This window comes from Erythrolamprus reginae, chromosome 3 (genome assembly GCF_031021105.1).
Source record: "Erythrolamprus reginae isolate rEryReg1 chromosome 3, rEryReg1.hap1, whole genome shotgun sequence".
In the NCBI taxonomy this organism is placed as follows: Eukaryota; Metazoa; Chordata; class Lepidosauria; order Squamata; family Dipsadidae; genus Erythrolamprus; species Erythrolamprus reginae.
The window spans coordinates 86,258,098-86,280,821 of NC_091952.1; the positions used below are offsets into that span (position 1 = coordinate 86,258,098).

A 22,724-nucleotide genomic window follows, 5' to 3' on the forward strand; every position below is an offset into this window, starting at 1 on the left:
AATGATAGCAAAGATGGTGACCAATTTCCACAGGATCCATTGCTAGATTCTCTGCTCCCACCTTAAAGGCCAGTACTAAGGTTTTTACTCAAACCTGGCACCATGACTTCATGGTCCTGCTTCTATGGACACAAGACTACAAGACTTGATCTGGTGGCATATAACTCTGTTATGGGAATTGAATGTCTGAGGCTCTCACAGATGATGATGATGGTAACATCAACAACGACAATAACAACATTGGAAAGTGCAACTGTGTGAAGATTCCCACCCACTCAAACCTCTTATCCTTTATTCAGCAAACAGGTGTGAAAAACAGACAGGTTAGTTCAGAATGAGCCCTGAACTTTTAGCCTTTCAAGGAGGAATTGAAATGTGTCACTAAAGTCCTCAAAATAACAATGGTCTTCTCCATTGCCACTACAGTGTCAGTGTCAATAGATCAGAAAATATAGAAGATGTTTCTCGGGTGCAAAGAGAAAATATCTGCTGCAAACTCTGCATAGGCATCAGGAAGGGCAAACAGCCAGTAAATTCTCAGCTCCATCCAATCACCTCAACTCTATCTCAAATTAAGGGATTACAAGGTTAGAAAAAGGAAGGACGGCTGTTTTTTTTTAAGGGAATGGAATGGTGGAACCAAAATCTGTTTTGTTTTTAATTTAACGTAATACACTGTTTTGTTCATAATACATCAGAGTCTAACTACATTACAGGAAAGCAATACAGAAAGTACAGTCTTCTGAGAATACTGGATAAACATAATGTGATGTAGCAAAAAAAAAATCACTGTGTGAGCATATTTTATGGGAATAGATTTTTCAGTTCTTATTAGCGACACGTTTCACGAAAATGAAATTGTCAGTGCAAAACCAAAGATCAAAAAAGTTGAAGAAAAAAACCGAAAGGGGTATGGAACTATCTATATAATAACACGTTCACCCAATTTCCATGACGGTTACTAGTATGGGTTGTAATCTTCAGCAGTGATTTCATCCCACAAAATCTGGGAAGCAGATATACCAGGGCTTAAGCCACTGACCCTTTGTCCTGTATATAACTTGCTGTCTACACTGGCTGATGGACAGACTTATGTTTTCAGTCACTTTTTAGAAACAGGAAAATTACACATAACAAACTTTCTTTTCATAACTAAGAAACAGGATTTTATTCTTTCCTTCTCCCCAGTTCCTGTTAAAATTAATAATATGATTGGTTTGCTTATTTTTCACCATACATACTGTTGTGGTTGGCTCTGCCCCAGCTCCTGCCCCAAGGAATGTGGAGGTGGATGCAGGGGAAGCATCAACATGTCATAGGCCTGTTTTATTGCCGACAGAGTCAGGTAGTGAAGTTTCCTCGGAAGAAGAAGGTGGGGGTGACTTGGAAGAGGGGAGTTTGGCAGACAGCCCAGGAAGAGATCATTCATCCTTATCATCCATGGATTCTGAACAAGAATTTATGTCACATCCATAAAGTGAAGAGTGATGCATAAGAGACAACAACTGAAGGATTATTACAAGAGAAAATGAGGCCACCTGTGGTTGGGTGGGGCTGCTGTAATTAGTGCTACAGATAAAAGAGCAGCCTGCTGTTTTAGCCTCATGGCAGTTTATCAGATTCATAGTTTCATCAAGATCGTGGTTTTTGCTGTTCAAGACTGTGTGTGGACTTTCTGGACTTTAGAATTGGACTCAATTTCCCAGTTTTTGGGTGAGAATTTGGATTGCATTTAACCTGTGCCTTGTGTGTACCAGAAAATCCCTTTGACATTTAAAAAAGGGAGCTGTTTCTGTTTTTCTGTTGATAAAGACTTTTGGGTTTTCCTTCTATCGTGTGGTGTGTGTCTTTCTGGACTAACTACCCTGTAATTACGGGCGGTTGAGACACTCCGGCAGAACACATACGACCACAATTGTGTCTGAAATTTATTTTGCTAAGTGAATCATGTGTTAATGAGCTCTGTCTTGTTTTACAACCTTTCTTGCCATGGTCGTTGAGTGGATCATTGCAGTTGTTCAGTTAGCAACATGGTTGTTAAGTGAATCTGGCATCCCCATCGTCTTTTGCTTGTCAGAAGAACACAAAAGCCAATCACACGCAACCATCACAAATATGATCCCATTGCCAAGAGCCCGGGTTTTGGTCATGTGACCATGGGGATGCTTACAATGGTCATGAAATATGAAAAATGGGTGAGTCACTTATTTCAGTGCCTTTGAAATTTTGAAAAGTCACTAAATGAACTGTTGTAAATTCAGGAACACCTCTACACCAATGTTTTTTTTATGGTGACATCTTCCAAGGGAAAATATTGTTATATTCAAATAGAAATTTCCTAGATGTTTTTGTCTGTAGGATAAAGGTAGGATTCACTCGTTCACCATAGGATTCCCATTCCTCTTTATCTAGAGTGGGAAAACATCCTGGAAAAAGCCAAGGACAAAATTGTATTGTTGTCAACCCCTGTGTGTAGATATTAACTGCATTGAAATAATAATCATAATCATAATAATCATAACAACAACAACAACAACAACAACAACAGAATTAGAAGGGACCTTGGAGATCATCTAGTCCAACCCTCTGCTTAGGCAGAAAACCCTACACTACTTAAGACAAATAGTTAATCAACATCTTAAAAACTTCCAGTGTTGGAGCATTCACAGCTTCTGGATGCAAGCCGTTCCACTGATGAATTGTTCTAATTGTCAGGAAATTTCTCCTTAGTTCTAAGTTGCTTCTCCCCTTGATTAGTTTTCACCCATTGCTTCTTGTCCTACCCTTAGGTACTTTGGAGAATAGTTTGACTCCCTCTTCTTTGTGGCAACCTCTGAGATATTGGAACACCGCAACAACACAAGAGCACGCAACAGATTCAAACTTAATATTAACCTTTCCAAACTTGACTGTAAAAAATATGACTTTAGCAATCGAGTTGTTGAAGCGTGGAACTCAATACCGGACTCAGTAGTGTCAACCCCTAACCCCCAACATTTTTCCCTTAGACTATGCACGTTTGACCTCTCCAGGTTCCTAAGAGGTCAATAAGGGGCGTACATAAGTGCACTAGTGTGCCTTTCGTCCCCTGTCCAATTGTCTCTCCTTTATCTCATATAGCTTTTCTTCCTTTCATATATCTTCTCCTCTATTTTTATATCTTTTCTTCTATCGTTTTCTTTATATATATTACTACATGTCTATTCTCTTCAATATGTATTTATTGGACAAACAAACAAACAAACAAACAAACAAACAAATAAAATCATGTCTCTCCTGGTCCTTCTTTTCATTAAATTAGACATAGCCAATTCCAGCAACCGTTCTTCATATGTTTTAGCCTCCAGTCCCCTAATCATCTTCATTGCTTTTCTTTGTTGCTGTATGCTGTTAAATTTTCATTCCCACTTTATTTTTATGAATCAAACAGGGCTTAAGTGCGAAGAGACTTGGTAAAACTATATACAGGTGAATATTTGATAAGCTGATGAAACTGGCAAATTATGCAACCCTGTTCCCGTTAGCTAAATTAAACACGGAGGCACCAAATTTACAAAGCCGTTTGACTGCGGCTGATTCCACAGCAGAAGGTAGAAGCATGCACCTTCCACCAAACGTAGAGAGTAACATTTCTTCAACCTGTGACACAGCTTCTTCCTTCCTTCCTGCTTGCTCCTACTGCATGCATTACAAACGAACAGACATCCAGTTCTGTCCAGCTCTAAATGCGCAGCTGGCATCACCTTCTCCCTAAATAATTGTTGTGGTTGGCTCTGGCCCAGCTCCTGGCCCAAGGAATGTGGAGGTGGATGCAGGGGAAACATCAACATGTCATAGGCCTGTTTTATTGCCGACAGAGTCAGGTAGTGAAGAAGAAGGTGGGAGTGGCTTGGAAGAGGGGGGGCTTGGCACACAGCCCAGGGAGCCAATCTCCATTATCTCCGGTCGATTCGGATGCGGAAGTCTTGGACCCACGCAAGTGCAGAGTTATGCGTAGAAGAGACCAATTGAGGACATATTACAGGAGATAAGAGAGGCCACCTGTGTTTGGGTGGGGCTCTAGTAATTAGAGCTGCTGATACAAATAGCAGCGTGTTGGTTTGGCCATTATGGAAGATTATCTGATTGCAGTTCTCCAGGACTGTGCCTTGTTGTTTTCCGGACTTTGTTGATTTTTCACGCCTTTGAAACCAAAGCAGAGCAAAGTGTGTGTGTCTCACTTCGTTGGAAGAAGGAGGGCTGTGATGTTTCTTCACAGCTGCTAGCTAAGTACTTAAGGACTGATTAAGGGAATTGTACAGCCTACAAGGTTGTTTTGGGATGAGTGCTCTTTGCAATACAAAAAGGGTGCTTTGTTCCTTTTGAATTTTTGTGATAAAGAACATTGTTTTGAATTTTCAAACGTGTGTGTGTCTGAAATTTGTACCCTTGGATTTTCGGGAGGCTCATACCAGAGAGCCCGGCAGAACAAATAATATATCCCATAACTTTTGTTTTGTGTACAGTTCTGTTTTGATTTCTTTTTGCTGAGGGCTGCATTCCCCTGAGGGTGGAGGTGGGGGAGAGAATTGAGTGTCAGAGAGTGGAATAGAAACAATCAACCAGTAGAGTCAACCAGATAATAGAATAGAATAGAATTATTTTGTTAGCTAAGTGTGATTGGACACACAAGGAATTTGTCTTTGGTGCATATGCTCTCAGTGCACATAAAAGAAAATATGCATTTGTCAAGGATCATGAGGTATAATGATTCTTATATAGATTTTTATAGCACGCATAAATAAAATAAATGGTTCTTCAGTGCAAAATAAGAAAGCAAAGAAGAGCACATAGCTAGGAATTGCGACCTGTTGAACTGGTTGCTGCTTTCTAAATTCCTTGATCGATGGTCCTTCATTTTATTTATTTATTTTATATATTTGCCAAACAATTATAGTATGGCAATTTGTATAAATAAAACATTAGAAAAGTAATGACAGAAGACAATAGAACAGTAGGACAGGGATGGTAGGCACAATGGTGCGCTTGTGCACGGCCCTTTCAGTTTCAATTCTGGAAACCCAGGGAAGAGAAGGAGAAGCCAAGTTGAGAACAGCTAAGCTTGAGCCACCTCAGGTGAAGGGGGAGAATCAGGAATCTTTTCAGCAGGGAAATAAATCTCAACCTCCAAAAACGGAAGTTTCAGTCAAGTTCCATCACCTCCAGACAAAACCACTCTCAACATTTAAGTCCCGACCTTGGCCGTGCTTTCTTCTGCTGGTTGCTTACCCCAAATGCCAGTTTTGGATTCTTCTTTTTTAATAATAAGCTGTTAGGGCAAGGGTCTCCTCCAACCTTGTCAACTTTAAGACTTGTTGACTTCAACTCAGGAGATTTGAGTCCCAGGAGAAGGTGGCATAGAAATGAAATCTACCTACCAAACAAACAAATAAGCAAGCAAGCAAGCAAACAAACAAACAAAAAACAAACAAACAAACTCTCAGTGTTGTATCCTGTAATGGCTACCTTGTAACTCTGTAAATAGTTTGTTCCTCTTTCAGCGCTGTCTGAGCCCAAGCAGGAAGTCGCTCCTGATTGGCTCAGACGCGGCCGGCTCTAGCTTTGGCGGGAACCGCAAATATATAAAAGGAGCGGTTTCTCCAGGCAGAGTCAGTCGGTACTCGCTGAATTGTCACTTTACCTTGCTGAGCTGTCACTTGTTCTCTGAGCTGAATAAAAGTACCGATTGCTCAAACCCTGTCTCTGGGTCTACTTCACTGGCGACGAACGGACGGAAGAAACTTCGCGTGCAACATGGACAAAATCCAGATCGGCCAGGCTCCGGAACTCTTCGATCCCGAGAAATCGACATGGGACGAGTACATGGCCACCTTCGAGATCTTCCTCGAGGCGGCGGGAATGCAGGACGCCGAAGCCGATCGCAGACGGGCTATTTTCCTTAACTACTGCGGCGCAGAAATCCGTAGACTTGCCCAAACTCTCACCGAACCGGAACAAGCAAGAGCCACAGCGTGGGACGTCCTACAACAAAAACTGGCGAGCCATTTCAAGCCGACCAAACCAGCCATGGTTTTTCGGCATCAATTCCACATGATGGCTCAGAGGGAAACCGAGTCGATCAGCCAGTTTACAACGCGGCTTCGAACGGTACTTGCTCAATGCAAGTTTAAAGACCCGGAAGCTCGCCTCACCGACACCTTGGTTTTCGGCATGAAAAGCAGCACGGTGAGAAATAAACTCCTCATCGAAGAAGAGCCGAGCCTACAAACCGTGATTAAACTGGCGCAAACCGCAGAAGCAGCCGACGCAGCGGCGAGAGAATTGAAAGAGCACGGGAGGCGAGAACTCATTGCAAAAATCGACTCCGCGTCTCCCAGCGCCGTGGAAACAGACAACAGCCAACAAATTCCCAGCGGAGACAACTGCCTCCTGGTGCAAGACCAGCCGAGACACCTGAGAGCTACTCACCCAGCCCCCTGCGCGGGCTGCCGGGGAAATCACCAGCGCCATCGATGCCCCTTCCGAGACGCTACATGCCGCCGTTGCAACCGGAGAGGCCACATCGCCATCGCATGCAGAGCAACAGCGCCAGAGGAAACATTTGCCACACCGCAATACCAGCGACCTCAAAACCAGACCCCCCAAGCGCGAGAAAAGAGACCATTCCGCAACGCGGGTCAAAGGAACTACTCAACCGCTAACCGCGACTACTATAGAGGTAACTCTCAATTTTCCGTGAATAACACGGCAACCAAAAAAGGGGCTAAAATTGTTATATCACTGTTACTCAATAACCAACCTTGCTCAATGGAGCTGGATACGGGCTCTAGATATACCATCATGCCCTGGGAAAAATTTAAACTGTATATGCCTAATGTATCTAAGGCTGACCTAAATCAAACCTCTTTGGTGATTAGAGACTTTCAGGGGGGAGTAATCTCGGTCTTGGGAACAGCAAATGTACCTATCGCATTCAAGAATGTTAAATGTACCCTTCCCATGCTTATTGTAACAGGGGCCAAGCACTCTCTTCTGGGTTTAGCATGGATGGAACCACTGGGGATCGAGATTTCGGGTGTGTGTAATGTAAACTGTTATGATATGCCTAACTTTGTGAAAGAGTTCCCTGAAGTGTTCAGCCCCACACTGGGATTGTATAAGGGGCCCCCTATATCTTTTTCTATTGACCCCAAGGTCCCACCGATCAGACTAAAACCTCGCAGGGTCCCCCTGCCGCTCCTCCCCAAACTAGACATACAGCTGGACAAACTCATTAGCCAAGGTATTTTGGTCCCTGTGGAGCAGGGGCCATGGGAAACTCCCATAGTTACCCCTCTGAAGCCAGATGGCTCTTTAAGAGTTTGCGCTGATTACAAATCGACCCTAAACAAGGCACTCCAACACCACCCCTACCCCATCCCGGTTGTGCAACAACTGCTACACTCCCTGGGGGAGGGGAAAAGGTTCGCAAAGATCGACCTGGCGCAAGCTTACCAGCAACTTCCGGTCGATGAACAAACAGCAAACGCTCAAACAATTGTAACGCACAGGGGGGCTTTCAAATGCACGAGGTTACAGTTTGGGGTAAGCATAGCCCCAGGAATATTCCAGAGCATTATGGAACGCCTATTGTCAGGGGTAAATGGGGCCATTCCATACTTTGATGACATCTTAATTGCAGGGGAAAACCAAGAACAAGTAAACAAAAGAATAAGGGAAGTACTTAAGAGGTTACAGGACAAAGGTTTAAGAATCAAGCCTGATAAATGTGTCTGGGGAACCAACAGTATAGAATTCCTAGGATATAAAATAGATAAGGAAGGCATCCACCCCACAACAGAGAAGCTGAGAGCAATTAGAGAAGCCCCAGAGCCACGAGATAAGAATGAGTTGCAGGCATTTTTGGGCCTCCTTAATTTTTATTCCGTTTTTTTAAAGCAGAAGGCAACAGTAGCAGAGCCTCTCCATCGTTTACTCCAGAAGGAAGCCCGCTGGACATGGGGGAAAACTGAACGTGAAGCTTTTTCTCAAATAAAAAATTTATTAACTTCTAAAAGTGTAGTAGTCCAATATAGTGCTTCACTACCCATTAGGCTCACGTGCGACGCTTCGCCGTACGGCATAGGAGGAGTCCTAGCTCACGTTCTACCTAATAAGACAGAGGCCCCAATAGCATTTTTTTCAAGAACCATGACCGCACAGAAAGGAATTATAGCCAGTTAGACAAGGAGGCTCTAGCATTAGTGGCAGGGGTAAAGAAGTTTCACAATTACATATTTGGAAGAAGCTTTGAGCTAGTCACTGACCACAAACCCCTACTAGGCCTGCTAGCCCCCAACAAGCCCACTCCACCTTTTATGTCTCCAAGACTAATCAGATGGGCTCTTTTCCTCTCAGGGTATCAGTATGAGCTCACCCACAAGGGGCGGAAGGAAATCAATCATGCAGACGGTCTCAGCAGATGCCCCATAACAGACTTAGTGGAAGACCCTGTTCCTTCCACAGATGTGTTAATGATAGAACTCGAGGAAAACCCACTAACCACAGCAAAAGAGGTAGCTGCACACACGCAGCAAGATCAAATCCTTAAACAAGTGGTGAACTGTGTTCTAAAGGGATGGCAAAATGATGTTGTGAAACCTGAATTGTGTGATTTTAAAAACAAGAGACTTGAGTTATCGTATGTAAAAGGTTGTTTGCTGTGGGGGGATAGAGTGATCATCCCCAAAAGCCTAAGGGGAAAGGTACTCAAAATGTTACATGTGGGTCATCCTGGGATTGTCAGGATGAAGAGCCTGGCAAGGGGGCATTTATGGTGGCCAGGGCTGGATGCTGATATTGAAAGTTGGGTTTCAGAGTGTGATTCGTGCCAAGAGTCACGGCCCAGTCCCCCCAAAACAACTCCGGCTGAGTGGGAACAGCCTGCTGGTCCTTGGTCTAGAATCCACATTGATTTTGCTGGCCCAGTGGGGTCTCAGTATTTTTTAATAGTGGTTGATGCCTTCTCCAAATGGTTGGAAATAATAGCAATGAACAACATAACCACAAGTGCCACTATCAAGGTATTGAGCAGACTGTTTGCATCCCATGGGTGCCCAGATCTCTTAGTGTCTGACAATGGGCCACAGCTAACAGCCAGGCAATTCGAATTGTTCCTAGATGGCCTAGGGGTCAGGCATGCCCTCATCTCGCCTTATTCGCCCTGGGCTAACGGATTGGCAGAACGTTACGTACGGGTGGCAAAGGAGGCATTGCGCAGGTCAGGCCCTGGGGATGTGCAACAGAACTTGGACCAATTCTTACTCACCCAACACATTACCCCTAACTCGCACACACATGTAAGCCCTGCAGAGCTATTGATGGGAAGAAAGTTGAGGTCACCACTAGACAGGCTAAACCCAAGGTTCTGTGTTAATAATAACCAAATGTGTACAAAACCTGAAAGAGAAATGTATTTGGGACAAAATGTATATGTAAAAAGTTTTGATGGAAATGTAAACTGGATGAAGGGAATTATTGTTAAGCAAAATGCACCTAAGACCTATGTTGTTAAACTAGAGGATGGTCGTTTGTGGAAACGACACATAGACCACATTCGGAAGCGAACAGAAAATCAATTGCCACAAACCGCTGACATGGACTCTCCCCCTTCAACAGACTTTAGTACATTGCCCGAAATAAGAGACACGCAAAGAGACTTATCGGGCCAGGGGGAACCATCCAGCGACGCCGAACCATCCTCGTCCTCCGAAGCCTTCGTTGGGCCCGCCAGGCCAAGTCCGCCACACCGGGAGAACAGCGGCGAGCCATCCTCCACAGTCGGTGGCGAAGGAGAAATTGAACTGCGCAGGTCAGCGCGAGCTCCTCAGAGGCCCCACCGATTGGACAACTTTGTCACATGGCTTTCTTGATGGATGTGTCCAACTATGAGGGGAGGGGTGTTGTATCCTGTAATGGCTACCTTGTAACTCTGTAAATAGTTTGTTCCTCTTTCAGCGCTGTCTGAGCCCAAGCAGGAAGTCGCTCCTGATTGGCTCAGACGCGGCCGGCTCTAGCTTTGGCGGGAACCGCAAATATATAAAAGGAGCGGTTTCTCCAGGCAGAGTCAGTCGGTACTCGCTGAATTGTCACTTTACCTTGCTGAGCTGTCACTTGTTCTCTGAGCTGAATAAAAGTACCGATTGCTCAAACCCTGTCTCTGGGTCTACTTCACTCAGAATTCCACAAATTGAAGTCCATAAGTCTTAAAGTTGACAAGGTTGGAGAACCCTGCACTAAGGGATATGTATGTACCCTACCTAATAGTCTTTTCTTTGATTGTTTAAATGTATCGTGGCTGGGATATTTAATGCACTAGCAGGCTAATAGGACACGTGAACGTAAGTTTGTTTATTTACTTATTTACTTATTTACTTATTTACTTATTTACTTATTTACTTATTTACTTATTTACTTATTTACTTATTTACTTATTTACTTATTTACTTATTTACTTATTTACTTATTGTTTGTTTATTTGACTTCTATGCAGCCCTCCGATCCTTAGGACATAGGGCTCTTAAGTTTGCACTTTTATTTTATTTATTTTTATTTGTTTGTTTGTTTGTTTTGTCCAATACACAATAATACACAATAATAATAGAGGATATATATCCTAGTAGAATATATCAAAGAGAGTATAGAAAAGAAATATATGAGTAAAATATAACTAGAGCGAATAGCAGAAAATATAAGAGATACAAGAGATAGAAGAAATATAATGGATAGAAGAGATAGAAGAGAAGATATATGAGATATAGGAGAGACTATAGGACAGGGGACGGTAGGCACTCTGGTGCACTTATGTACGCCTTTTATCTTTTGTGTTTTATCTATATCCATTGGTTTCTGAATTTCCTGGCCATTGATCAGATTAAATCAGTACTAAATTTAGTTCTTTAGGCGTCCGCAAGAAGAATGGTGGGGGCGGAGCGCTGCTTCCTTTCTCTCCCGCCCCCCTTCCTTTTTTCCTTTCTCTCTTTCTCTCTCTCTTTCTACGAAGCAGCACAGAAGATGCCGACAGAGTGATGAGCTACGCGCCGGCTGCCTTGGGTGCCTTCTGCGGGTGAGTTGCCTTACGTAGCTGAATAGGGAAGGGGGAGATTTTGTTTTTTCGGCTCGCTCAGGATTTGGGGAAAAGACGGGACGGTGGGTTTTTGCCGTCGGGTAAAACTCCTTGCTTCCTGCCTTGGAATCTTTTGCAAAGCAGAGCGATCCCATCTACTTCACTTCGGTTCCATTTCTGGGGGATCAGATCGACAGAGTGTATGGCCATAGTAATAACAGCAGTAGCATTAAAAAATAAAAAATAAACAAAGGTGAAAGAACCCCTGTTTAAATGAGAAAAAAGAAAAACAAATGGACAATCTTCTAAGGTTTATTTTTTAAGGAGCAAAATATTATCCAGTCTCTGTCTCTTTATATTAACCAGGCTTTGTTAGCAATTATCATTTTAGAGAAAGTGTTACTAAAAGCTGCCCTTCTGTTTATAAAAAGGCAAAAGGCAGAAGCCCCCTTACATAAAAACTGGTGAAGGGGTCCCTAGTTAGAAAGGGCAAAAGCTCTTCCATAGTAACTCCTTTCTTGATAGATTTAGCGTTTGTGGACGCTAACAAAACTTTTGCAGTAAGATTTCACCTTATTCCTTTAAATGAAATAATTAAAAAAATATATAAATATGGGCTAATTTGTCATTGGTATACTGTATATGGTCTAAGTGTTCATAAAGAAAAGATACATTTGTCAAGAATCATGTTACAACGCTTCATGATTGTCATAGGGTACAAATAAGCAATCAATATTAATATAAATTGTAAGGATTCAAGCAACAAGTTGCGGTCATACAGTCCTAAGTGGGAGGAGATGGGTGATAGGAACGATGACAAGACTAATAGTAATAGTAATGCAGCCTTAGTGAATAGTTTGACAGTGGTGGGGGAATTATTTATTTAGCAGAGTCACAGGATTTCGGGGGGGGGGGACTGTTCTTGTGTCTCGTCTCAGTATAAAATGCTCTATAGCATTGTTTTGAGGGTGGGAATTGAAGCAATTTGTGTCCAGGATGTGAGGGGTCAGTAAATATTCCCCCCACCCTCTTTTTGACTCGTGCAGTATACAGGTCCTCAATGGAAGGCAGGTTGGCAGCAATTGTTTTTTCTGCAGTTCTGATTATCCTCTGGAGTCTGTGTCGGTCTTGTTGGGTTGCAGAACCGAACCGGACAGTTATAGAGGTGCAGATGACAGACTCAATAATTCCTCTGTAGAACTGTATCAGCAGCTCCTTGGGCAGTTTGAGCTTCCTGTGAGATGGACTCATTGTTGCACAAAAAGCAAAGAATTTGGATTTAGGCTTCGGCTTGGAGAGATCTACCAGTATTGCTTTTAAATCAGTGGCTTGGGTTAGGCATCTGATGTAATGCTTATCAAGTTTCAGGTGATTCAAAGCTAAAGGAACTAATTAGAAGCAATTAAAAAAAAGGTTTGAAAATACCTGGACAGGTTTCAGCAAAAAGGACTTAAATGAATGGGATGGAAATAAACAAGGATATATAGTATGTACAGTGGTGCCTCTGGGTTTTGGGGAAAAAACGAAAGAGACAAGGATACTGAAGAGACAGGAGACTGGTGGAGTGAATTCATCTCTTTATTAGGTTACCGGGAGTATCTTCCAGCACAACATATAAAAAGCAGGGGGTTTAAATGAGGAGACAATCCAGCAAGAAACCAATCAGAATTTTCTTACTTTACTTCCCTGTCGGACTGGAGTGAAAACTTCCCAATTTTTTTAGGACATAACATCTATGTTGGCAATAGTACATCTGAAAGGAATCTGGTGTCAAATTAAATACAGTATAAGCTAGCAATGGGATACAGGTAAATGCTATCTTGAGGGATATAGAGGGATGTAGAGTCCAGATCACGAGGAGAAATTGTTCAATTCCACTCTTCCCTGGAGTTGGGGACCAATTTGGAATACCCTCTCCAATTTTGGACATCACAGTTCTAAAAGATAAATGACAAAATGAAGCACATTGAAGAATAGCTAACAATAGGATAGAAAGTCTGAAAATTAAACCGTTATAAAAATGATTATACAGTGTTCCCTCGATTTTCGCGGTGGATGCGTTCCGAGACCGCCCGCAGAAGTTGAATTTCTGCGAAGTAGAGATTCAGAAATAAATCCACTATTTTTGGCTATGAACAGCATCACAAGCCTTCCCTTAACATTTTAAACCCCTAAATTGCAATTTTCCATTCCTTTAGCAACCATTTAGATTATTATTCACCATGTTTATTTATTAAAGTTTATTAAAAAAAATATTTATTAAAAGCAGACGAAAGTTGGGCGATGACATATGATGTCATCGACAGGAAAAACCGTGGTATAGGGAAAAAACCCACGAAGTATTTTTTTTAATTAATATTTTTGAAAAACCGTGGTAGACATTTTGCGAAGTTCGAACCGCAAAAATTGAGGGAACACTGTATACTTATCCTATGGAAGAGATGATAGCCTCCAAATTTCTGAAAAGCTGTCACACAGGAGAGTGAGCAAATGGTTCTATGATGTGTCAGAGGACTAGGACAAATAGATTAAAACCATCTGCGAGTGGTCAGCTTTCCCGGGTAAATCGGATGGGGAAACAAATCAAATAAGTTAATTCTATTTTAGTGTAAGGCTACATGAACAGAATTTTGCAAGTCTGAAAGTACAAAGCACCCACCATCTCTTTTTACAGTCTAATAAGATAGATCTCTTTCTAAGTTTCTTTCTCTGCCCATTATGCAGTTGCGAGCTCACCTGTCTCCTCCTTTATCTCACTGTTCCCGATCTCTCAAAGCCATTCCTATTACAGGACACTTATCATTACATCACTAAATACCAGGAGGAATTTCCTGACTATATGAGCTGACATGATATCATCAGTTCTCTTTCACTGAAAGTCTTCAAGACAAACTGTCTAGTCACCTGTTAGATTGATATAGTGTTGTGATGGCAAACCTATGACAAGCCTGCCATAGGTGGCACACACTCACTTTCCATGGGCACGTGAGCTGTTGCCCCATTCAGGTGTGCTATGCATGCGAGTGCATCTCCTGTCGGCCAGCTGGTCATTGGATCTCTGCTGTGCATGCATTGGGGGGGCACATGCAGAGGAAGGTGCATATATGGGGCCACGCACACATTGACTTTTGAGGTTCAGGCTCGCAGGCACATAAACTTTGGGCACTCGATCTGGAAAAGGTTAGCCATTATTGATGCAGTGGATCGTGGACTCTGCCTTGAGCAGGAAGGTTGGAATTCATCGTCCTCCAGGTCCTTTCCAATTTTTTTGTTTCAACACTATCTTGCATGCTTTAATTTTAATTTCTGCACCAGGCTAATAATTATAAATGCCCCCTTTCAAACCTACGATTAGTGATGTGCGAACCCAACAGTGTTCGGGTTCGGCAAGTTTGGACGAACTTTACACAAAATTTGGCCGAACCCGAACCGAACCCGAACTTGAACCTGAACGGGGAATCCCTCCCACGAAGAGATTCTGGGGGCGGAGCTTTGACATCACCAGCAGGTTGCTAAGGGCGCCAAGGTGATCACTTCCTGGATTCCATGGAATCCAGGAAGTGATCACCTTGGCATCCTTAGCAACCTGCTGGTGACGTCAAAGATCCGAACGCTGAACACGATCCCAAAATTTGCCCGAAGTTTGAAAAAAATTCGGGTTTGTGTTCAGCATACTGAACACCTCAAAATTTGGTATGGACCTGAATTGTGCAGGTTCGGTTTACCCATCACTACCTATGATGAATAGGAAAACTACATAATCCCTCGTTTTTCGCAGGGGATGCGTTCCAAGACCACCCGTGAAAAACGAATTTCCGCGAAGTAGAGGAAAGATTTTTTTTTATGTATTTAATGAGTATTTGGACTTTAAACCCTCCCTATATTGTTAACAACGCACTGCTGGTGACCACTGAGAAAGACCAGCTTCTCTCAGTTACCGCGCAGGCTGAAGGAGGCTGCCGCTGCAGTCCCCCCCCCATGTCCCGGCGTTCCTCCATCACTGCCCCGGCGTTCTTTTCCCATTGAAAAAACCCATTGAAAAAACCCGTGAAATAGCGAATCCGCAAAAGCTGAATCGTGAAGTAGCGAGAGATTACTGTAATTTTTTAAAAAAAGAAAATGGGGGGGGGGGGAGAGATATTTAGGATTGCTTCCCTAGGTAAATTTAATATTTTCAACAAACTATGAAAGTATAATTCCAAATGTCCTTGTACAACTGCTAGAAGATCAGATAGTACAAATTAGCTGGAGCGACATGAAAGAATCATAGAATTTATGAATCTATGAATACTAAAACCAACAGGGTAAACCTAAATGGAATCTGTTACATGACAACAATAAACACTGGTTTAGACAATTGCTTAAGAAGAAACAATGGTGCTCATATTACATAAAGGTGAATCTTCATGGCTTATCATGTCAAGTTTGTTCTGACTTATAAGCATACAAGAAATCCTCCAACATTGGTGTTTGTGTGTGTGTGTGTGCGTGCACATCTTCATGCTCTCATAGGTAGCTAATTCCTCTCTGTTAACTTTGATACCACATGAAAAATATTTTTTGTAAAAAGATCAGTTTTCTTCTTAATGGCCTGCACTGATCACTCATCCAGTCTATTCCTTTGACATAAAGAAACCGAAATAGCCTTTTGATGTTCTGTTTTGTCATACTGGGAAATGATCTGAGGAACTCGGATGTTCATGAGATAGTCACTTACTCCTTCCAAAATATGATAAAGGAAATGGTTTCACGGAGAACATACTTTGCCACTTAAAAGGAATGATCCACCTAGACAATATAGATATCTATCTTGTACTTATTTTAATGTTATGCAGCATGTTTTCCACATTGACTAACTTGTTTATACTTCATGCACCAACATTTCTGTGCATTTTGTTTCAGCACAGAAACATAGAAACATAGAAGACTGACGGGGAAAAAAGACCTCATGGTCCATCTAGTTTGCCCTTATACTATTTTCTGTATTTTATCTTAGGATGGATATATGTTTATCCCAAGCATGTTTAAATTCAATACTAACCACATCTGCTGGAAGTTTGTTCCAAGGATCTACTACTCTTTCAGTAAAATAATATTTTCTCATGTTGCTTTTGATCTTTCCCCCAACTAACTTCAGATTGTGTCCCCTTGTTCTTGTGTTCACTTTCCTATTAAAAACACTTCCCTCCTGGACCTTATTTAACCCTTTAACATATTTAAATGTTTCGATCATGTCCCCCCTTTTCCTTCTGTCCTCCAGACTATACAGATTGAGTTCATTAAGTCTTTCTTCATACGTTTTATGCTTAAGACCTTCCACCATTCTTGTAGCCCGTCTTTGGACCCGTTCAATTTTGTCAATATCTTTTTGTAGGTGAGGTCTCCAGAACTGAACACAGTATTCCAAATGTGGTCTCACCAGCACTCTATATAGCGGGATCATAATCTCCTTCTTCCTGCTTGTTATACCACTAGCTATGCAGCCAAGCATCCTACTTGCTTTCCCTACCACCTGACTGCACTGTTCACCCATTTTGAGAAGGAATTTAAAACATTGCATTGGAGGCCCAGAAAGTAGCAGTCTGAATCAGTGGTGAAATCCGATTTTTTTTGTTACCACTTCGTGAGCGTGGTAGGGGAAGGTTAATGCAAAATCCCCATTCCTGAGGGAAGGATACTGCAAAATCTACACACACACACACCCCTCAATATGGGACTAGCCAGAGGTGGTACTTGCCAGTTCTCCAAAATACTCAAAATTTCTGCTACTGGTTCTCCAAAACCTGTCAGAACCTGCTGGATTTCACCCCTGGTCTGAATAACTTTATCATTCACCAGGAACAAATCATCCACTGTACATGGTCCATCCAGATTATGGCATATCAATAAATGTTCAGAATTGTAAACCCCCACATTCAGAGTCCATCTCCTGTAATATTTTCCATATCTTCAATTCTTCTTAAATCGCGACATCTCTATTCTCAGTCTTGTCCAGGTTTTCCATAATCCAAGTGAAAGATGATACCCAAGCAAAGGTCCTTCCACAAAGCTGTCCAATTTTGAATGCAGTTTGAGTTATTGCCTGCTATTGTATATTTTTTTAATTGTTACTTTTCCCTCTAAAAGATTTCAGTTTCCACACAAGACGGAGTGGCTGTGGGTCTTGCCTCCCAAGGACAATTCCATCTGTCCATCCATTACCCTGGGGGGAGAGTCATTGACCCCCTCAGAGAGGGTTCGCAACTTGGGCGTCCTCCTCAATCCACAACTCACATTAGAGAAACATCTTTCAGCTGTGGTGAGGGGGGCGTTCGCCCAGGTTCGCCTGGTGCATCAGTTGCGGCCCTATTTGGACCGGGAGTCACTGCTCACAGTCACTCATGCCCTCATCACCTCAAGGCTCGACTACTGTAACGCTCTCTGCATGGGGCTACCCTTGAAAAGTGTTCGGAAACTTCAGATTGTGCAGAATGCAGCTGCGAGAGCAATCATGGGCTTCTCTAAATATGCCCAAGTCACACCAACACTCTGCAGTCTGCATTGGTTGCCGATCAGTTTCCGGTCACAATTCAAAGTGTTGGTTATGACCTATAAAGCCCTTCATGGCACCGGACCAGATTACCTCAGGGACCGCCTTCTGCCGCACGAATCCCAGCGACCGGTTAGGTCCCACAGAGTGGGTCTTCTCTGGGTCCCATCAACTAAACAATGTCGCTTGGCGGGACCCAGGGGAAGAGCCTTCTCTGTGGTGGCCCCGGCCTTCTGGAACCAACTCCCCCCAGAAATTAGAATTGCCCCCACCCTCTTGCCTTTCGGAAGCTACTTAAAACCCACTTCTGCCGCCAGGCATGGGGGAATTAAGATTTCTTCTCCCCCTAGGCCGTTACAATGGTATGCATGGTATGTTTGTATGTATGTTTGGTTTTGTATATTAAGGGGTTTTAATGTGCTTTTAGTATTGGATTATTATTGTATACTGTCTATGATTGCTGTTAGCTGCCCCGAGTTTTTGGAGAGGGGCGGCATATAAATCCAATAAAACTTGAAACTTGTGTATATGTGTTTGATATACAGTGTTCCCTCGATTTTCACGGGTTCAAATTTCACAAAAAGTCTATACCACGGTTTTTCAAAAATATTAATTAAAAAATACTTTGTGGTTTTTTCCCCATACCACGGTTTTTCCACATCATATGTCATCGCCAAACTTTTGTCCGCCTTTAATAAATATTTTTTTTAATAAACTTTAATAAATAAACATGGTGAGTAATAATCTAAATGGTTGCTATGGGAATGGGAAATTGCAATTTAGGGGTTTAAAGTGTTAAGGGAAGACTTGTGACACTGTTCATAGCCAAAAATAGTGTATTTACTTCCACATCTCTACTTCGTGGAATTTCGACTTTCGCAGGCAGTCTTGGAACACATCCCCTGCGAAGGTCGAGGGAATACTGTATTACAGTATGTGTGTGTATGTAACATACACACACATACTGTATGTCATATCTAATCCTGTTCCATATCTAATCCTGCTCCAGTAAACAGTGGCGTTCCCCAAGGCACTGTCCTAGGACCTACTCTCTTTATACTCTATACTTTATACTCTGTGACAATATTACAAGCAATTGCGTTCTCTTTGCTGATGATGTTAAGCTATTTAATACCTCCGATAATACTTCTACCCTTCAAAAGGGCCTTGACCATGTAGCTGAATGGTCTAACAACTGGCAACTGCAAATCTCATCCAACAAATGCTCTGTCCTACACATTGGTAAAAAGAATCTGAATACTAAATGCACACTTGGACAAACTGAACTCGCAGAAGACCCTCATTCAGTCAAAGACCTTGGAGTACTCATTTCCAATGACTTAACTGCCAGAGCCCACTGCAACAGCATTACCAAAAAATCACTAAGAGTCACAATCTTAATTCTACGCAGCTTCTTCTCTAGAAACACCGATCTACTAACCAGAGCATACAAAATGTTTGTCAGACCAATTCTTGAATACAGCTCACCTGTATGAAATCCACACTGCATAACAGACATTAATACAATTGAAGTAGTCCAGAAATACTTCATACAAAGAGTCCTCTACTCCTCCTCACGCAACAAATTACCTTACTCCTCCAGACTTCACTGCCTCCAAACTGATTTAACTGTTGTTCATAAAATCATGCATCACAATGTACTCCCTGTTAGTGAATTCTTCACCTTTAACAACAGCAACACAAGAGCATGCAATAGATACAAACTAAATGTAAATTGCTCCAAACTAGACTGCAGAAAATACAATTTCAGCAATAGAGTGGTCAATGCCTGGACTTCACTACCGGACTCTTCAACCTTGCATTATCTACAATAGACCTCTCCCCTTTTCTAAAAGGTCTGTAAGGAGCGTACATAAGTGCACCTTCGTGCCTACCGTCCCTGTCCTAATGTCTTTTTATCTTTTCTATCTCTACTTTATACTTATATTGTGTTAAACTTACTACAATACAATACTATATTTGTATGACAAATAAAATAAATATATATATGACGGTCTTGGTATATTCGGGCTTCTTCCCGTGTAGAATTCAGAAATTTCTGGCGACGTTTCGACGAGGTCCCACTCGTCATCTTCAGGCTGGTGCTTCTGTCCTTGTTCTAGGGTGAACACGGGAACGGGTTAAAGGTTTTAATCACTAGGCCACAGGCTCTACTCATTTTTATCAGTTAAGCCATATCAGTTATATATATAACTTTAATTTATATATATTGTTGTTGTGAGCCAGCCCAAGTCTACTGAGAGGGGCGGCATACAAATCTAATAAATTATTATTGTTGTTGTTGTTGTTGTTGTTGTTGTTGTATATCCCTCCCATATTTGGGTATACCAGGGTGATTCAACAGAAAAAAACAAATATTTGTGTGTATGTGTGTGTGTGTTATGTGTGTATATATATATGAAGGTCTTGGCATATTTGGGTTTCTTCCCGTGTAGGATTCAGAGATTTCTGGTGATGTTTCAACGAGGTCCCACTCGTCATCTTCAGGCTGGTGCTTTGGTCCTTGTGCTAGGGTGAACACATAAGCACAAGGACTAAAGCACCAGCCTGAAGAGGACGAGTGGGACCTCGTCGAAACGTCGCCAGAAATCTCTGAATCCTACATGGGAAGAAACCCAAATATGCCAAGACCTTTATACCTGTACCCATGAATATCTACAAATATAATATGTAAGTGGCCCTGGGTTGGGCCGAGAGGCAAATAAGGAGCTGTGATGTTCCTTCAATACACCAGGGTGATCCTTCCCTGGTGCAGAGCTGAAGGGATTGGATACTGTAGCTTAGAGGATAATTCTCTGCCTTACAAGGCAAAGGTTGCAGGTTCAAGTCCCAGTGGGTATGGCTAGCTGATGAGGCCAAAATAAGGCCGAAATAGATCTATCCTAGTCTCCCTTAATTTTCAAATTCAGCAAAAAAACATGTGACATATATATATTGCTATCGTGACCCCTGCACTAGGGTTTGATCACAGGATTGAATATTAGAAACACCATTTTTTTTCTGTCTGGTTACAACTCCTATTTACGATTCCTTCCCTCTTATTCTTTCAAAATAAATCTAGTAAACCCGATAAGGCTTTTCATCACATTCTCCTCTCTGTTTCATTTCAGTCTTCATGAAACAAGACTTGGGAAATATTGCTCATCATTGAAGAAAAAGAAAAAGAAACCAAAGAAATACGTTTCATGACATGCCACATAAACCATGAAGTATTGTTCCTGAATCGAGAGGTGGGTGAGTAGAGAAGCAGTGAAGAGAATACAGCCTGAGAAAGTCAAGACTCTGAAAGAAAAGACAAACCTTGGCTCCAAACCATTTGGTTTCTTGACAGAAGCATCTGCTTTTAGAAGAATGTCCAGACTTCATTATTCCTATGCAGTATGATTGTTTCTGGTGAACTCCAACTTTACAGTCCTATGCCAAAAATACAAAAGTGTCTTCCTCCTTAAAGGATTATTTGCTGATTATACGTACTGATTATTAGTTGGTGTTTTTTTTTAAGGAGTAAAAATTCAGCAGAAGATATCAAGATGATCAACCTAGGAAGCTTACCTTTAAAAATGTTTTTTTTCGTATTCTTGGAAGCAGGTGAGTGAGTTCTGGAAATCTGGGACTTTTTTAGTGGTATCGTCAGTAAGGGCAATAATTTAGAAGAGCCAGAGGAGGAAATATATTCCTATCCTAGTATTAAGTATTCTGCCAAGTGGGGAGGGTGATAGATGAACAAATAATTTCAGTCAAATTTTAGAGGTATTGGCCATGTCCTCATTACTTTAAATAAAGAATTGCCTGGGATTAGAGTTTGGGGATACAAACAATGGATGATGTAGATTTCAGGGAGACAGTGTACAATCAGCAGTAGAGTTACTAGAAAGTCTGAACAGCAAATTTAGAGAAAGAATTATGTTTATGCGAAGAGTATCTGGACTCTCATTTCTTGACTGGGAGGTCTAAGTCTAGATTCTATTCAGTTTGAGTTTCCGTTGCAGCCAATGCTGTCAAGCAAGTAAGAGATCCCATAATCTCCTCCTGTAATTAACTCTTTACTTTTATAATTACTTAGGTTTTGAAATTATTTGTTATGAAACATTTTTGTATTTTTTTTATTCTAGGAGTAATCGTTTTGCTATCAGAAGAATGCAAGAGTAAATGGTTGAGTAGCATTTTTTTTTAATTGAGAAGAAAATATCTCCCCAAAAATCTTTTTATTTTATTTATTCAATGTTTACAGCTACATTTATTCAATGTTTGAGTTGTCCATCTCAATCAATGACTCTGGGCAGCTTACAATTCAAAAAATATGCCACAGTTAAATTATAAAAACCTTTTGAAACTATAGAAACAATTCTTTAAAAAATATCTAATAAACATATCCTTCTGTCTTTTAAGGTGGGCTGAAATGATTAATTAAAAATAAGCCTGCAGAATTTCTTTTATGATAGTACTACAATTGGTTGTAAACATCCACTGAGGCAAATGTAGACTTTTTTGTTGACAAAGGGCTATTGGGGAAATAAGCTTCTTGCATGTTTTTCAGAGTTGAAACTATTCCATTCCAAGGATTTTTACTCTAGTTGTGTCCAATAAAGAATCTGGATAGGCCCAAAAATACACTTTTTTTTTTTTGCTCATCCAATCTCCTTTCTAACAGTGCTTGGGTATTCTAGCAAACCCACTAGAGAGGGATTCAATGGGCTCTGCCTTCCGTGACATGTAAAAGTTGTGGTGTGGCCTACAAAGGAAATAGTAGCGGTTCTGCTATTTTTGGAACACAACATACAATAGAGAGAATATCAATCAAGAAAGTCCAAATTGCATACATGAAAATCTTTCCCTAAAAGTTCAACTGACTCCAAATCTATTTCTAAGTTAAAAATGGGAGGAAGCAAAGATAGAATTTGGCAAAGCCCTTCCTTCCTCTGTCTCCCCAGGTTTCTCTCTCAGTGCCCACAACCCACTATCTCACGGTAGTAACTTATTCACCTGTACAACCATTTCAGAGAAGCACATGTGATTTCCCTTCAACAGCTATAGAAGAGAACACCCAGGAAGTTACAGCTCCTGGGCAAG

General features: G+C 41.6%; 1 protein-coding gene across 1 annotated transcript in view; it reads left to right on the plus strand.

Moving 5' to 3' along the window:
- Positions 1-11,032: 11,032 nt before the first annotated feature.
- IL12RB2 (interleukin 12 receptor subunit beta 2) overlaps positions 11,033-22,724 on the plus strand; it is a 42,993-nt gene continuing 31,301 nt past the window's right edge. Inside the window, exons 1-3 of the mRNA XM_070746127.1 lie at positions 11,033-11,104; positions 20,765-21,242; positions 21,767-21,806. Coding sequence (XP_070602228.1) covers positions 21,185-21,242; positions 21,767-21,806 — 98 coding nt within the window. The 5' untranslated portion in view covers positions 11,033-11,104; positions 20,765-21,184. The remainder of the gene's footprint in view (positions 11,105-20,764; positions 21,243-21,766; positions 21,807-22,724) is intronic.